The sequence below is a fragment of the Silurus aristotelis genome, assembly GCF_946808225.1.
Source record: "Silurus aristotelis genome assembly, chromosome: 3".
Classification (NCBI taxonomy): Eukaryota; Metazoa; Chordata; class Actinopteri; order Siluriformes; family Siluridae; genus Silurus; species Silurus aristotelis.
In genome coordinates this window covers 24,691,128-24,707,209 of record NC_139576.1, presented here as the reverse complement: position 1 = coordinate 24,707,209, position 16,082 = coordinate 24,691,128, and the positions used below count along the sequence as shown (strand labels likewise).

General features: G+C 37.7%; 1 protein-coding gene and 1 long non-coding RNA gene across 3 annotated transcripts; both read left to right on the top strand.

Annotated features, from left to right (window-relative positions):
- Positions 1-256: 256 nt before the first annotated feature.
- Positions 257-2,943, top strand: LOC310723980. Its single transcript, XR_014532871.1, has 4 exons — positions 257-412; positions 698-732; positions 2,216-2,559; positions 2,689-2,943. It is a non-coding gene; the product is annotated as an uncharacterized lncRNA (long non-coding RNA).
- Positions 2,944-4,018: 1,075 nt separating this feature from the next.
- lmln (leishmanolysin-like (metallopeptidase M8 family)) lies at positions 4,019-15,205 on the top strand. 2 transcript variants are annotated; one of them, XM_083537555.1, is made up of 18 exons: positions 4,019-4,370; positions 7,636-7,733; positions 7,816-7,846; positions 7,944-8,026; positions 8,145-8,262; positions 10,335-10,513; positions 10,787-10,892; positions 11,020-11,114; positions 11,212-11,329; positions 11,431-11,538; positions 11,931-12,007; positions 12,243-12,353; positions 12,599-12,731; positions 12,826-12,985; positions 14,023-14,153; positions 14,270-14,480; positions 14,580-14,650; positions 14,769-15,205. In XM_083537555.1, the coding sequence occupies exons 1-18, from the start codon at positions 4,263-4,265 to the stop codon at positions 14,781-14,783; spliced, it is 1,953 nt and encodes a 650-aa protein (XP_083393681.1). In that variant the 5' UTR covers positions 4,019-4,262; the 3' UTR covers positions 14,784-15,205. The 2 variants fall into 2 exon arrangements, with proteins under 2 accessions (XP_083393681.1, XP_083393680.1); XM_083537554.1 differs by having other exon boundaries at positions 14,580-14,685.
- Positions 15,206-16,082: the final 877 nt, after the last annotated feature.

The window sequence follows — 16,082 nt, the reverse complement described above, 5'->3', positions numbered from 1 at the left end:
CACACACACACACACTAACTGAATTCGTTTCATGAAGTACGCACTGGTCGAGACACTTGTGTAAGTTCCTCTGGATATGAGAGACTCATCATTGTCTATGAAATGAGACTTTATTGTGCGCTTAATGGTCACCAGATGTCGCTGTGGTGTGATTTATGTTTTAACGACTTAAATGTTTTATTTGACTCTCGATCTCTCAAAAGCCATGTTACAAACTATAAAGCAGTCAGTGTGGCTTGTACCTGACACTGATGAGAAGATAACACAATAAAGTGTGTGTGTTTGTTTGTATGTGAATGAGTGAGTGGGTGGGTGATTCAGTGAGTGATTTCGCGTTTGCGCACTAAAAAGGAAAAAACAGGAAGTTAAATCTGATAAACAGTTTCACTGTTTAGGAGACATCAAGGTTCAGGTAGGTGTGTTTGATCTATCCGCTCGAATTTATTATTATTTTGGGTTTTGTTGCTTATTATTAATTATTTATTTGTTACTTGCTTGTTTATTAGATTGTTGTTTTGTCGATCAACCGTTAAAAATAAATGTCTAATGACAGTAATCTGTATGCAAAAGTTAATAAGATATAACTTAATGTGTGGGCATTGAAAACTTTAGAAACAAAACCTGGACATAAACATTTATATTGTAATGAGGAAATATTTACTGATTAATATAAATCTCACTGTATGTATTTTTCTAGTTGATCAACAAGATAACCACCAGCTCAGAAGAAAGGTATGCACTCTTTCCTCTCGTCTTAGAAATGGGGGTTGTATGATCATAAATAGAAACAAATCTGACTTTTGACAAAACAATAATCTTTAGAGACTAAAAGGTAGATCAGAAGCAGTAGGTTTGTAGACTTTTAGTCAACCAACCTCCAATGTTCATTGCATGTGGTGTCATGATTATGGTCCTTAATCCTGAGCCAAAATCATGTGACTAACTTTCGTTTTTGTTTGTTACTTTCATACAATTTCAACTTATATATCATTGTATATAGTGAGTTGTGCTTTTGATATACAGTCTTATTTCTTTTGTTGTTCTCCAAAAAAAAAAAAAGGGGAAGAGTAAGAACAAATAGCAAAGAAACATAACAGGCAAATATAACGCCATAATGTAGACAGACAGATTTTGTGAGCAACAGTATGGTTTCATGCCGAGGAAGAACACTACAGACACATTATTTGCTTTGAGTATGTTGATGGAGAAGTGTCGAGAAGGTCAGAAGGAGTTGCATTGTAGTTTTGTGGATTTAGAGAAAGCGTACGACAGAGTGCTGAGAGAGGAGTTGTGGTATTGTATGAGGAAGTCAGGTATGTCAGAGAAGTATGCGAGGGTGGTGCGGGACATGTATGAGGACAGTGTGACGGCAGTGAAGTGTGTAGTAGGAACGACAGACTGGTTCAAAGTGGAGGTGGGTTTGCATCAAGGATCGGCTCTGAGCCCTTTCCTGTTTGCAGTGGTGATGGACAGGTTGCTGGACGAGGTCAGACAGGAGTCTCCATGGACTATGATGTTTGTGGATGATATTGTGATTTGTGGTGAGAGTAGGGAGCAGGTTGAAAAGAGTCTGGAGAGGTGGAGGTACGCACTGGAGAGAAGGGGAATGAAAGTCAGTAGGAGTAAGACAGAGTATATGTGTGTGAATGAGAGGGAGGGCAGTGGAGTGGTGCGGTTGCAGGGAGAAGAGGTGGTGAAGGTGGAGAAGTATAGGTACCTGGGGTCAATAGTGTAAAGTAATGGAGAGTGTGTTAGAGAAGTGAACAAAAGAGTGCAGGCAGGGTGGAGAAGAGTGGCAGGAGTGATTTGTGATAGAAGAGTATCTGCAAGAGTAAAAGGGAAAGTTTAGTTTATCGGATAATGCTGAGGATGGACCCACCAGGAAGATGGAAAAAAAGAAGGCCAAGGAGGAGGTTTATGCATGTAGTGAGGGAAGACATGCAGGTAGTTGGTTTAAAGAAGGCAGATGTAGAAGACAGGGGGCGTATGGAGACTGTCGCTGTGGCGACCTCTAGTGGGAGCAGCCAAAAGAAAAAAAAGAAGACTGTAGACAGACAGATATTTTACTTGAATATTTCCACATTATGATTTTTGTATTAGTAAATTAATTTTCACACACTCATTGATTAATTTATCTTTTTATTTTTTGTCTTAAACTATTAGATATCTGTGTTTGTGATATTGCCATACATAATTGTGTGTTTAACATCATTAGCGAAGAAGTATTGGACTGGCAACAGCATGAACCCCAACTATCCATATAGTCCTTATCCTCTGAATCCAGGGTCATGCCCACCAAACTGGGGAGGTCCCTGTAATCCACCAGTGAACCCAGGCTTTTTTCCAGGAGGACCTGGGTATCCCCATGGTCACTGGCCTCATCACCCACATGGACCTCATCAGCCACAATGGCCACCTCATGGCCATGGGCCTCACCATGGACATCACATCGAGCATCACCATGGGCATCACCATGGACCTCACCATGGGCATCACCATGGACCTCACCATGGACCTCACCATGGGCATTGCTAAGATGACAAAAAAATAGACTGCATGGTAAGGATAGGATAGGATACACCAAAGTGGTGTTTTGCTAAAAAAAAACTATAATAATTAATTAATAAAGAATGATAATAAAGATTAACACTGTTGTGTATAATTAATTCTACAATATTGTGATCATAGCAGGACCTCTGGCAGCAGCTGCAGCTTTGGTGACTAAAGAGTGCATAAAGATCCTCTTGGATCAAACTCCATGATCATCTTTCATTCTCTTTCTAATACCTTGCTTTACATATATAAAAATAAATATATTACTCAATACTTATTCCTTTTTTCATGTGTTTACCCTTGTGATTTCATTGAGATTGAGATAATTACTTAGAATAAAGTAACAGTTCATAACCATGCCTCTCTCTGTATTAAATCTTTTGAAAATCATCAACTTGAGTGGTGATTATTTCTCTTCTAGGTTTATGTTGATAATGTAGGGGAGTAAAAGCACAGAGCATGCAGTTATAAAAAAAATAAAAGGGAGAAAAATCACTGACAGGGTGCTGTAATGCTTTTAGCAACATGAGGTGTGTGATTTGTCTGTGCCACAGCAAATTTTTTTAAATGTAGTAGTTTTTATACAGAACAACACATTTTCACACAGTTATTGCTTTTTATTCATGTAGAATTATCTTGTATAATGTCTTTAAAGTTTGTTATGGTTATCCAAACCTAAAAGTCATCACCTGATAAGCTTTCCTTTTTTTTTCTTATGTTTTGCAGTTAAGCAGATGAGAAACAAATATAGATTATTAACAGGAATGTTTAATCTTTTCCATTAATGGCTGGTGTAGGTGCACGTTTTCATTCCAACCAATCAAGTCCAGATCAAATTCTTCATAATCTAATGCTTTTCATTTTTAATAATGGTGTAGCGCTTGACTGGTTAGAATGAAAACCTGCACCCACACCGGCCCTTTGTGGAAAAGATTGGACATCCATGTTAAAGAAAAATCTAAGGTGTGCTGTTACAAAATAAATAAATAAATAATCAAAGCCATTGGATTATAAAGCGATGAACTGCCATGTGACAGGCTGCATTAAGTATTTAGTAATGTATAAAGCCACATATAGGGAAGTAGGCTAAATCAGGGGTCCCCAACCACCAGGAAAAAAATAAACCATTTTATTTTATTTTTAATTTCATTTTATTGACCTGTGTTCAGGGTGTTTTATTTTGAAAAATTATCACTTCCGCCTTTGCCATTTGCCCCGCACTTGTTTAAGTCGTATTTTTTAAAAGCATTGATAAATGAAGCTCGTACTGATTTTGCACTATGGGAAGTTGAGTAAACATTTTAAATTATATATATATATATATATATATATATATATATATATATATATATATATATATATATATATATATATATATATATATATAATCATTACCTAATATAATATGTAAAAATATTTTATTTATATGAAATGTTTCAGTATTTCATTCTAAATGATTTCTTGTAGACTCCTATTTTGAATACAACAGCGCCATATTTGTTTGTATGGTGTTACAGGAGCATTTTCCTTTTTCCGTTGTGTGAGCCGGGGTATGGGAATGGGCAGTGGGTGGGTGACGGATGGATGTGTGTTGGGCAGAAAGCGCGTGTGTGCGGGTGAGGTATGAGTGATAAAAGTGCAGCTGTACAGCGGGCAGAAGAGGAATATCAGGCCGGGTTGGAGGTGGGCTTTCCGGCTGCAGTGAAGCGATGGCTGCAGGCTGCTGGAGACTCTGTGTGTCTCTCTGGGTTTTCTGCTTTCTGCTCGTCCACACACACTGTCACACGTGTAGCCACAAAGTGCCCTCGCCTTCAGAGGTATGAACACTGCAGTTCACTCATACTGTAACTGTATGTATATATATTAATTCACTTGTATTACGCTTCAGTAATATAGATGGCTGTCCAGCTGGTTCTTTATGTCTCCTGATGATGAGCTACACTACAGTATATTCCTTCCCACCTTCATTATTTCTGATCTGATTCTCTTCAGTTCTTCTGATTTTTTTAATCCACTGAGATGCCACTTTTATTTACTATTCCTACCAATTTATTGGCTATATAGTCTTTGAAGCTGACAGACAGACAGAAAGGCAGACAGAAAGGCAGATGTATAGACAGATATACTGTAAGATAGATAGACTGAAATGGGAATAGATAGAGAGAGACAGACAGACAGACAGACAGACAGACAGAAAGGCATATATATATATAGACAAATATACTGCAAGATAGATAGACAGAAATAGGAATAGATAGAGAGACAGACAGACAGACAGACAGACAGACATAAATAGATTACCAGACAGCTGGATAGATCGAAAAAAAAAGATAGATAGATAGATAGATAGATAGATAGATAGATAGATAGATAGATAGATAGATAGATAGATAGATCACTTTATTCATCCAAGAACAAAATTCACATAACAGCACAAAGTATTTGAAATAAAAGATTAGGACTCTGATTAGAAGGTCGGTGGTTTCAATCCCAGCACCGCCAAGTTGTCATGCTTGGGCCCTTAACCCTCTCTGCTCCAGGGGGCACTGTATCATGACTGACCCTTCGCTCTGACCACATCTTCCTAACAAGCTGGAATATGCAATTAAAGTTATTGTATACAAATCATTAACCACTCCCACTCCAGGCAAATGGATGTGAGTCTGACTATATATATTTATATTATAAATAATAGTTTTTTCTAATGAGTATGCATACATCATATTATTCTTAACCTCATTTTTATACTCTATAGTTATACTTTATACCTTTAATATACTTTTATATAATTTCTATACTTCATTTTCATTCCTTTTATTTGTAATTTCGTGTTCTATTTCTATTTTCATGTTTAGATGTTGGACAGTCGTAAAAAGCATTTCACTGCATGTTATACTTTGTTTAAATGTGTACGTGACAAATATAACATTTGAATTTGGACCACTACTGACCAGATATTGTATGTGTAGCGTGAACATAACCCTATGCTGCAGCTTTACACAATAGTTTTCTCACAACCAATTAGAATTTATTTGATTTGTGGGTAAACATTGTAATTGCTCATGTGTTTTCAACTCACAGATGTCTGATAGCTTTTGGGATGCTGTAGATGTTCTGAAATATCTGTAGCATCTTAATTGTAAAACTTGCACTACACTATATTCAACTCGAGTTCTGTGACAAAATTTTTTTTTTTGGACGTGATCAAGTTTAAACGTGTTCATTCAGAAAACAACATTTTCGGGACATCGAGGTCCATTAAAATGAAGTCCGTACAACACACATTTAAGCACATTTTCACAAACTTTAAAACGTTCTTTATCTGAGGATCATTCTGTTTATACATTCACGTAAAAGAATACATTGATGTGCATTTGTGCGACACTTTCTGTTTCAGAAAGGCTGGACGCGAGGGGCAGGAATATTGATGTATTATCACAGATGGCCAGTCAATGACCAACTTAATGGGTCTTTCAAGGTGGAATTGCACTGTGGAAACAAAAAGAAGGATTTTGAGGAGACCCTTTGTCATTTGTAGTTATTTATTTAGTGACACACCAAAAGCAATGCAATACACCGATCCGTTAATAGCCTATGGCTCATGTTGCCGTTAAGTTCTTTGCGTATTATGTAAAAGTTAAAGTTGGTGGCGGTAATGTTGAGGATTTATAAAAAGAGCTTTCGGTACCACTCATGGTTTTGTGCTGTGCGGTGTTGGACTTCAGGAGCTGATCAGACAAGTCAACACTCCCCATATCCTGATTGTATGCAGTAACAGGTGTGGGACATGCGGTTCCGTCGACTCGTAGGGGTTAATCACGTTTCAGCTTTTTACCAATGATCATTTGGTCACTTTGTGGTTCTATGCTATATTTGAGATAGTTTAGAGTCGGGTGAAAAGCATCGATAACGGCAGATGAGCTGTTGTGAGGCAACTAAGTATAGATACAAGTCAAGGCAAGTCAAGAGGCTTTTATTGTCATTACTATACACAGTGGTACACAGTACACAGTAAAAACGAGACAACATTCCTGGTGCTACACTAAACGACATAGAGCTACAACACAACACAAATCTACATAAAGTGCCTCGAGTGCAACCTAGTGCAAACAGTGCAGACAAAAAACAGTACAGTACAGACAACACAAGACAAGACAAATATAAGACCAAATATAGTGCTGAGCAGTAAACCTAAAAATTATACCCAGGAGTGAATATAACCAGAACAATGTAGTGCAAAAAACAGCAGCAGTCAAGAGGTGCAAAAGACAGCATGTAAACAGTATAGTATTAGTATTAGTATCAGTATAGTATTACAAGCTAGATATACTGATTAAATGAAGTTTAACCATATATTGGAGACATGATTTTGAATACTTTAAAAACAGTTTATTTCGACACACGCAGGATTGTTTCCAGGTCGAGTCTAGGGCTGCTAGTGTTTTTTTTTTGTTAAGGCGCGATATTAAATATTAAACTGAAAATAAAACGGGTCGCTTAAGTTGAACAAGTCATTTGTTTCCTTTTTAGAAAAATAAAAAAATGTTGTTGCTGAAAAACGCATACAAGGATATGTGTGAAAACTCAAAATTTAGTGCATTTAATTGCCATATTACATCAAGATGCGAATACATAAATACAAAAATCATAAATAAAAATGAATTGACTACAAAAAAGTAAACGCACTGTACTGCATTTTCTTTCTGTTTTAGTTTGAAATGATCCCAAACTTTGGAATCTTTCTGTTGTTTTCTTTGGCCTGAATCTTCTCCTCACCCCTCAATGTTTTCTCTCCGTTCCACCATTTTTCATTCTGCAGTCCTCTGTGTTACCTGTCCAGAACGGAGTTTAGCGGGTGGTGCGTCAGTAATAATGGTCCCTGAGGAAATAGTGCTCAGTTAAATGGACTAAACGCTCAAATCAAGAGCTGTAAACTGCTTCTGGCATTTATTCCTTACCTGTTAGAACTTTGTTAAAAAGTACTAATCTAGTTGTGTAGTTGTTGTAGTTTTGGTCATATTCTCACAGACAAAATATCATGTCTTACTCTGTTTTTTATTTATATATTTTTTTCTCTTCCAGGTGATACATGATGTCTACCTGAAACCAGGGAGGCTGACAAAAAGAAGCACTGAAAAGCATTTAAAGATACAAATTGTTTATGACTTCAGTTTGGAAGTGTAAGTGTTTAATATAATCAGATATAATAATGTGAGTCTGTGTGACTGTAATGTAAACTTTGTGTGTCTGTTTACTCACCAGGCTAGATGAGGACAAGAGCAGTCTAGTGAAGGTGCGTGCTGTCGCAACTGTATCAAATTCCTCTTAATAGTAGATGAAGTTTGATGGAGCATGTAAATAATACACAATTTTTTTTTTTTATTCGAAAGGACAAACTCTTCCCACAAGCTATTGATTATCTCCAGAGAGCTTTCAGGGTGCGTAGGCAGGCAGGTCCTGTGTTATTAAGCAGGTAAATAATTTTCCTTTCTACATGACCTTCTGCTTATGATTAGTCTTAAATATGCGCTTGCACTTGGGCACCTGGGAAGGTCTGTAACCATGTTAGAAATTACATTTGTCTCGTTCAGACAATGCGCAACAAACCAATATCTGCGGAAAAAAGACGAGCCCCATCGCTATTGCCAAGAAGCTTGTGCGAATATCACAAAATGCGGACCGGTTATCGTGCCGGAGCAGCATTTACAGGTTAGTTAGATGTTTCTCTTCATTGTGCGTGCCGGGTTTAGTCTGAGTCATCTATGTTCTAACCCATGTTCCATCCCAAATGATGAGCGTTAAGCTGTAATCCTACTTAAGATCCTGCTGAGGTTATGTGTGTCTGATTGGATGCTGAAACGCTGATGTAATTCTCTCACATATTCCTGCACAGCGGTGGACAAAGTACACAAAGCATGTAGTTGAGTTAAAGTAGAGATGCAGTAGGTAAAATATTTCTCCAGTAAACGTAAAAGGGTCCCTTTAAACATTCACTTGAGTAAAAGTACAAAAGTATTTGCCTTCAAATGTACTTAAGTATCCAAAGTACTATGATTTATTATGGCTGTAATGTCATATTATAACCATATTATCTCTCTCTCTCTCTCTCTCTCTCTCTCTCTCTCTCTCTCTCTCTCTCTCTCTCTCTCTCTCTCTCTCTCTCTCGCTTTCTCTCTCGCTTTCTCTCACACAAACACACTCCTGCCGCTCAGACTCTCCTGTCTTAAAATCTCACGGTATTCTCTCCGGCTCTTTTTTAAAACTTTAAAACACTCCCCCCACTATTAATAAAAGTTTGTATCTACTCATCAATAAAAAGGAACGACTGGTTTCACAAAATATAGTTGAGTAAAAAGTGACATTTGGCTTTAAAATGTAGTGAAGTTAAAGTAAAAAATCTCCCCAATGGAAATACTTCAGTAAATTGCAGATACGTGAAAAAACTACCGTATTTTCTAGACTATAAGCCGCTACTTTTTTCCCACGCTTCGAACCCCGTGGCTTAAATAATGAGGCGGCTAATTAATGGATTTTTCCTGGGTTTTTTCACTGTTTCACAAACTTCAAGCCAAAAAACTGAGCCCCGTAACATTAGACCAATGAAATTGCCGAACGGGTTCAGGTGTACCAATGAAATTCTTTATATTAAATCAGATGCGCTCCCACTGAATCGGGCCGCACCACATCATAAATATAGATGATGTTCTTCTGACGTTTGACCTGCCGCTCACTCGGACTGTCAACATGAAATGCGAATCATTCATCACGCTGAAAACAACCGGGCATGAAAAAACGCACTTCACCTGTGTTCTGAGCTGCACGGCATCGGGAGAAAAGATTCACCAATGATGATTTTTAAACGCACAACGATGACAAAAGATAAACTCCAGAGAGAAATAGTTGTGAAAGGAAGGAGGAAGACAGTGAACAATGACTTTCTTGGTAGGCTACTGTTTAGATACAAGCCGTGTTACAGTCACTATCTTTCATTAAAGCCTGTGTAAAGTTAATTAGTTTTAGTGTAGAGCGGCTTATAGACAGGTGCGGCTTATTTATGTTCAAAATAAACATCTTTGTCAAATTCAGTGGGTGCGGGTTATATATGGGTGCGCTTAATAGTCGGTACTTAAGTACAGTAACGAGTTACATTTACATCCTTACTGTACACCACTGCTCCTGCATCATAGCCAAGAACTAAATATCACCTCTTTTATTTGTATTTTTTTCCTCTCCTCTCTCTCCCCTAAGTGTGTTAGTCTGGGTTCTATCAAATGCACTTTCTTCTACAATATTATACTACAATGCAGTTTAATATATTTGTGTGTATGATTGGGTTGGGATGAGGGTTTTGATTAATTTTTTTTTGTAACAGCAGATTTAACAGTAGTTTGGCCCCAAGGAAAATCACAGGTTTGTGTTTTTATACTTAAGTTCTTTTTCAAAATGTCGCTATTTCTATTGCAACGTCTTACACGGGGTCACATAAGTAACGGTTTGTGAGGATGTGCTCTGAGGAGACGTTTCTTGGGCATTTTGGGAAGTCTCCAGTGGTAACCGTCTCTAGTATGAACCTTTGCAGGAAAAACCTCTGATTGCAGTTGAAATATATTGTCTTTTTTTTTTTTTTTAAATCAATAAACATTTCTTGAAAATGTTTTCAAGATCTGTAGGAGGGATAAATCACAAAATGTGTATGTTTGAGAGGAAAGCAGTAAAGGACAGTGTGGTGTGACGTGGTCACCCATTGGCTGATTTGTTGCGACACGTTTATCTTTGTGCAGCAATGCAGAGTGTGCAGCGACACGTGGAAATTATGTGGGCCACACGGACCTCCAGATGGTGAGGGCATTGAAGGGGCAGATTTTGTCCTGTATGTGAGCGGGGTGACCACAGAGCGCTGCGGCCAAGAAAACATTGTGGCCTATGCGGCATACTGCCAACTGGAGGCAGAACTGGACAGGTAAACACCGAATGTGCCAGATTTATTTACACCATTAGAAACATTCATTTTAAATCTCAGAAATCTCAAGTATGACAAACCTCAGTAATAATCAGGTGACAGTACTGATTGTCTTATTATGCTTGTTTTTTTAGTTCCCTTTTCTCTTTTATTTCCTTTCTTCCACTACCTCTCTTAGAAGTGGCTTAGTAATGTACATTTATATATTCGTGACAAAGTCTTTATTGGCCTCAGGAATAGTAGTGATCAGTGATATTTGATGTTTTATTCTAGGCCCATTGCAGGATATGCAAATTTGTGTCCAAGTATGATCTCAACCCAACCCCAAGAGTTTGAGGGCATGTTGTCCACTGTCAAGCACGAGATCATGCATGCCTTGGTGAGCACAGTAGATCCGTACAATAGCTACCTTATTCTGATTCCACTACTATCCTCTACTGATTCCCATACTACTCTCTTTTGTCAAGTTAGTCGGAATATTCATTCATCGTGTATTACACATGCAGGGTTTTTCAGCTGGGCTCTTCGCCTTTTACCACGATGACGACGGGAAACCTCTGACTCCACGCTTTGCAAGTGGCTTACCAGCCTTTAATGAAAGGTAATGTTTATTCTGTGTTCATCTGCATTATGGTTATACAGTGTTTCCCTTGGTACAGTCTTGTTTACTATATTTTGAACGTTTGTATTTGCTCCAGTTTGGGCCTATATCAATGGAGTGAAAAAGTCATAAAGAGCGTGACACGATTATGGGACATCCGTGGAGGTCACATGATTCGACACGAGGTCCATCTAATGGTCACACCACGGGTTGTAGTCAGTGTCTAAATTTTTGTTTTGTTCTATAAGGAATTGTTTTTACACCAATTTCTACAGGCTTAAGCTTTGCTTAGTTTTGCCATGTCGTGTTTTATCAGGAAGAAGCTCGGAGACATTTTAAATGCCCTATTCTCGAGGGCATGGAGCTGGAAAACCAAGGCGGCATGGGCACAGAGCTGAATCACTGGGAAAAACGCTTACTAGAGGCAAATATTTATTGATTCATATACCATCGAATGCTTAATATTTACCATCGAATGCTTAATATTTACAATATTTCATGAGCATCAGAAAAAATTTATAAAAAAATCATTTGTTAAATTTCTAACTTTTAAATAGGTGAGTTTGAATCGGATTTCAGGGTCTTGTTATTATTGATTAAACGTCCTTTATAGTCAACCAGCTTTAGTCCTTCTTCTTGTGGAGTTATTCTCGCCACTGTCACTTCTGGCTTGTTATGGATTTAAATCGCCATCTGAATTTCTGTATCGCTGCTTAGGGGCAAATTCTATTGTTTAAAAACCCTGTACTAATAAACTGAATTGATATTTGAATCGATGGATGTGTAATTAGCCCATTTTTATTTTTATCCCAACAGAACGAAGCGATGACTGGGTCTCATACACAGAACAGAGTTTTTTCCAGGATAACGCTGGCTATAATGGAAGACACAGGGTGAATATGAATACAGGTGTTATATAGTGTGGAGCCGTGGCATTTTAATTGTAATTCTGTGAGCAGTATGTGGTGGAGTTGCGTCTTGCGTTGTTCACAGGGGCATTGTAAGTCTAGAGCAAGTTTTGGCCTCTTAGTTCCATTGAAGTAAACGTATATGTACTGTATAAGTACTGTATATGATGGTTTCTTGCTTGACACGCGTTTTTTTTTTTTTTTTTTTTTTTTGCGTTAGGTGGTACAGAGCTAATTACAGCATGGCTGAAGACTTAGAATGGGGCAAAGGTTTGGGCTGTGACTTTGTGATGAAAAGCTGCAAATTCTGGATTGACAAGCAACGCAAAATGTAAGTTATACATAAAGTATACCTGTTGCATCTAGATCCTACCCCTCATCCAGGCTGATTTATTGTTCTATCGCCTTGCTCATAGTTCTTTATTTTGTAGGAATGTATAGTCCTTTTATCGTTTATATTTAACGGACTTGATTTGAGACAAAACCAAAGTATAACTTCAGGAGATGGACAGCTAGGTAAAATATTATAGATCAGTGGTACTACAGTAAAGTTGTTGATGAATGGTTTATGTGCAGGAAGCCCACAGTGAGCCCATACTGTGACTCTGTACGAGGCATGCCCCTACAGCTCTCCTGCAGGCAGGACCTGCTAGCCGTGGCTGTATGCAACCTGCAGAAGTATCCTCAGACTTTGCCTCAAGAATATCAGGTAGATTATAAACGATGTAGAAATATTTGGACAATGTACAGTTAATTTTCACTTTGTTTGTGTTGGGTAATTCTATCTGTGCTGCTATACACAGTATTTTGATCGTATCGCCGGAGTGGCTGAAGGGGATTTGCCCTTTTATGGAGGTTCGGTGGAGATTGCAGACTTTTGCCCCTTCAGTCAGGAGTTTAGCTGGCATCTGAGTGGAGAGTACCAACGCAGCTCCTTCTGCAGAATTCAGGAAAACCAGCCAGGTGGGACACCAGCCTTTGCATGGTTTTGACTTCATCACGCTTTACATGACAAAAGTTTGCCATTTTCCATTACGCATAGTTTTCAAATCTTCTATTCTGTTTGTTTCTCGGCAAAGAGTTTACATTATAGCATTATAATGTTGGGTTACAAATTCAAATTGAACAGCTAACAAATTGAATACAGGCTTACAGCATGCCTTTATTTTACAACATCTGTCCCAAAAACCTTTTTTAATATCATGGGCCAGTTTTTCCAGGGACCGGGGTGGGTGGGTATGGGGGCTGTGGGTGATGCATGCAATAACGTCAATATTATATTATACAATATGATTTAATTATTAATATCATTATGACGTATATAATGAAGATGTGACGCACCATAAAGCAGAATTAGTGGGAGATTGAATGGTCATGTTTTAAAACAAAAAAACAAAAACAAAACACTGCAGACTGCGAAAGGCAATAAAATAAAGTAGCAGTTAAAAAGTTTTTATTCTTTCGATGTGGCCCAAATGATCAGTGGCTCAGTACCGGTCCCTGATTTACAGTAGCATGTAGATATCCAGTGAATTGACCTGTGAAGTTTGACATTGAGTGTGTAGCACACTTAGCTAGCAATTGGTTTAATACTTAATTTTTTTTATACTGATTGTTTTTACCTTTTTGCAAGAAGACTCTTTTTTTACAAAATTGTAAAAGTAAATAATTAATTAAATGTATTTAGATTTTTATTTTTTTTTTAATGTAGAGGTGTCAAAATATACAATATCAATACTATATCCAGCTGAATAAGCCTTGTGACTGTTTGATCACATATTCGAATAGTCATGCTCCAAAATCTCGGAAAACTTTCCAAGAAGAGTGAAACATTTTTTTAACAGCAAAGTCAGAACTAAATCTCGAATGGGATGTTCAGAGTAATCGGAACAGCGATGATCCGAGCGATAAAATAAGATATTGATCAAATAAAATAGACATATACAATTAATAAAGAGAACCAAGAAGTTGATTTACATTTCTTTTTTTTCCCACTGCAGACTCATGGAGGAATTATGCGGCTGAAGAATACGGTCCTGACTCTGTGTGTCTGTACCAGAAGTCAGCCTTTGTAATGGAACAGTGCAATAAGCGCATGACTTACCCAGACTGGGGAAGTGGCTGCTATAAGGTGTGTCCAGTTTTTCAATTTGTTTTAATCGAATGTTTCAATAAAAAATTTTTTGTTCTTTAAACGTCCATGTTGCCTTTAAGGTTGGGTAGTCATCTAGTGTTTTGTTTCCCCAGACATCGTGCTCAAAAGAGGGTTTACAGGTATGGCTGCAGGATCAGAGTTTCCTGTGTGTACATGCTGGCCAGGTGCTTAATGTGAACGTGAGGATGAATGGGTGGGTGTACAGTGGGCAGCTGATCTGTCCTGCCTGCTCAAACTTCTGCAGCCACTGTCCTCTTTCTCACGAGCTCCCACCAATTAACACTACTCGCACTGTTCGGATAGGTACGCTCAGATTCCCTTTTACTTCCTGCCATTTTATTCGCAATAATTGTCTTTAAATTAGACTGTACTGAATCAGCGAGAACGTTGTGCTTTCCTCAGACCCATGCTCCAGCTCTTCTGGCTTGGTGGTGACATTGTGGCGGCTCCTGCTCAACCTCATTCCACTGCTGGTGGGCTGCATGCTGTGTGTGAGGAATTAAAATTGGTCAGTTTTGATGGTGTGGATGAAGGTGGGATGTGGGCAACCTTCTGCCTCAGATCTCTCTGCTGAGATTCTTATATTTGCAGGGAAAGCAGAGTTAACGTAGCTCTGTACCACCGCCTCTCTCCTGCGAACATGAAGGCCGCAGTTAAAGTCGGATGGAAAAAGCCATGGACTGCGCCGTCTTGATATCAAGTGCCAGTCAGCCGTATTTGAGACCAGAAGCCATAGTCGTCCAGGCAGGCGTGCAGCAGGTGACCTTCAAAAATGCTGGTGCTAATTTGTGTCGAGTTCTTCATATCTCTGGTGGAGCTGTAGCGTTTTTATTTTCTCCCAGAGTGAATGTTTTTAATGGCCAGTGCGTATTAGTTGTGGATCAGTAAATGTGGATGTGTGTCGTGTGTCTATATGAAGTGTCTCAGACAAATCCAGGAGGAACCTCCTAAAGGTGAAATGTCCAAGCTCTACATTTAATGGGATTGTTTGTTTGAATTGAATTGGCATGTACTGTGAGAAAAGAAAATCTTAAGTAACTCATGCTTTCTCTTTTTATAGAGATATTTACTAAGAAGTTTTGATATTTATTTAAGGAAAACAGTGTACTAAACTGTGTCCAATGCTTTGAAATTGTAAATTTTGATCAGACTTGACAAAACGATTTAATATAACAACTGCTGCACTAATCTGAAAACCCAATAGCGATGCACTAGGTTAGTTTTGCAGTGTATTCATGCACATTTGTAATTTCCCCATTAGTACTGTTTTTAAATTTCTTGTCTTTTTTTGTCTTTTCTTTTAAATGTCTAGTTATTAATGTCTGATTGTGTCTAAACGTGTTATTATTTTCACTTTCAGTCCAAAATGGCATTGCTGTTATAATCATTCTATTACATAAAAGACCAGTTCTCAGCTTGAAAGTTTGGGGCATGTAAGTTTTTATATATATATAAAAAAATAACGGACCAGCACATCGTACGCTGAGTTTATAGCTTGTCTTTTAAACTGCTGTACCAGACTCTGGTTGTTCTTAATGAAGAATTTTTTTTTTTTTTTTTTAATTATTTTATTTATTTAGATTCTAACCATACAGTTTGCGTGAAACCCGAGCAACTGCCAGATATCTGACATTGGGTGAAAACAGAACACTGTGCAAAAGCATTTAATCATTTGTAGAAATGTCAGATTACAAATTTGAACGATTATTTTCATGAGAATCTGCATTTTTTTCCCTGTGAACAGAATGTTAGTGTTAAAGATAAGTATAAGTAGTCTTTATATTATCTAAATTGTAAGTTACATTTATTTGTCTTTTTTTTTCTAAAGTTTGTTTTATAATTTATATATTTATTTTGCTTAATTTTTTTTAACAAATATAATAGAACATTTCTGTTCATTATCAT

Excerpts from the sequence above, each read along its gene's own strand:
- lmln (XM_083537554.1), top strand. The coding sequence starts at position 4,263 with ATGGCTGCAGGCTGCTGGAGACTCTGTGTGTCTCTCTGGGTTTTCTGC. Across the intron at positions 7,734-7,815 it reads TATGACTTCAGTTTGGAAGT|GCTAGATGAGGACAAGAGCA; the intron begins GTAAGTGTTTAA and ends TTTACTCACCAG. Across the intron at positions 11,539-11,930 it reads GGGAAAAACGCTTACTAGAG|AACGAAGCGATGACTGGGTC; the intron begins GCAAATATTTAT and ends TTATCCCAACAG.